The sequence below is a fragment of the Colobus angolensis genome, unplaced genomic scaffold, assembly GCF_000951035.1.
Source record: "Colobus angolensis palliatus isolate OR3802 unplaced genomic scaffold, Cang.pa_1.0 Scaffold83, whole genome shotgun sequence".
NCBI lineage: Eukaryota > Metazoa > Chordata > Mammalia > Primates > Cercopithecidae > Colobus > Colobus angolensis.
Genome location: NW_012122154.1, coordinates 2,197,993 through 2,199,412, shown reverse-complemented (window position 1 = coordinate 2,199,412; position 1,420 = coordinate 2,197,993). Strand labels below are relative to the sequence as shown.

Here is a 1,420-nt window from a genome sequence, read left to right as displayed (position 1 = left end):
ATATCAGCATCGCACTTCTCCCCACAGACACTTACCAACCTATGTATAGCCAAAGAAAGAGGTTGGGTAGAGAGAACTTCCTGAACCTCCCCAGTCACCAGGAACTAACACATAATGAGAAGATGGTCAGAGCAGAAACGATGCTGATGATGAGATAGGCTTCCTTTTATCTGAAACAAAGTTTCTATGAGTAAACACAATTAAGAGACATATTAAACCCTTACTTTCAAAAGATTCATAATCTTTAGGAAACAACTTCCCCCTTGACAGTCTCATACTGACTATAGAAAACAATGTAAACAGCAACAAGGAAAAGTCCTGCTGATTGGTGGAAACTTTGGAGGCCAGGTGTATAAAACGTCCAGATTGCAAGGGGTCATCACATTCTGGGAAACTCACATCTGAACAGAAACCCACCCTCCACACCTGACACCATGACCAACTGTTGCTCCCCTTGCTGCCAGCCTACATGCTGCAGGACCACCTGCTGGCAGCCTACCACTGTGACCACCTGCAGCAGCACACCCTGCTGCCAGCCCTCCTGCTGTGTGTCCAGCTGCTGCCAGCCTTGCTGCCGCCCAACTTGCTGTCAAAACACGTGCTGTAGGACCACCTGCTGCCAGCCCACCTGTATGACCAGCTGCTGCCAGCCTTCCTGCTGCAGCACACCCTGCTGCCAGCCCACCTGCTGTGGGTCCAGCTGCTGTGGCCAAACCAGCTGTGGGTCCAGCTGTGGCCAGCCCAGCTCCTGTGCACCTGTCTACTGCAGAAGAACCTGTTACCACCCAACGTGTGTCTGCCTGCCTGGTTGCCTAGACCAGAGCTGTGGCTCCAGCTGCTGCCAGCCCTGCTGCCGCCCAGCCTGCTGTGAGACCACCTGCTGCAGGACTGCTTGCTTCCAGCCCACCTGTGTGAGCAGTTGCTGCCAGCCTTCTTGCTGCTGATCAATTCCACAGAGGACCATCATCCCCATACAATAACCCTCTGACAACAGATTTATCTTTTGGAGGACAAATTTACTTTCAAACTTCGATGACAACCAACAAAGTGAACTTAGGGTGAACTTTGCTCACCCTAATTTTTGTGACTTCTCTGCATGTTTAACATTTTGTGAATCAGCTTAAGCAAGGGTAGAGTACTTCATCCTGATTCTCTTTTTCTTTACACCTTGTGGATCATGTGCCACCTTCATGTATTTTCAATTTGGAGTCGTGGTCTCAACTTGACTCCAAAGTCAAGAGCTTCATTCTGTTTCTCTAAGAAACTTAGGTTTTGCAACTGATCAATAGTCTTCACAGTCATGTTTTCATTTTCAATGTCCTCCCCATGGTTTTTGTATCCTTATTCCTTTCATGATCATTTTGGATTATCTCCCTAGAAATGGGGACTCTTACCTTTATGTTTCTTAATAAACTCAAAA

The 1,420-nt window shown here is 47.7% G+C and overlaps 1 protein-coding gene across 1 annotated transcript; it reads left to right on the top strand.

Moving 5' to 3' along the window:
* The first annotated feature begins 434 nt into the window (after positions 1-434).
* On the top strand, positions 435-944 carry LOC105503057 (keratin-associated protein 9-2-like). Its single transcript, XM_011929787.1, has one exon. The coding sequence runs from the start codon at positions 435-437 to the stop codon at positions 942-944; it is 510 nt and encodes a 169-aa protein (XP_011785177.1).
* Positions 945-1,420: the final 476 nt, after the last annotated feature.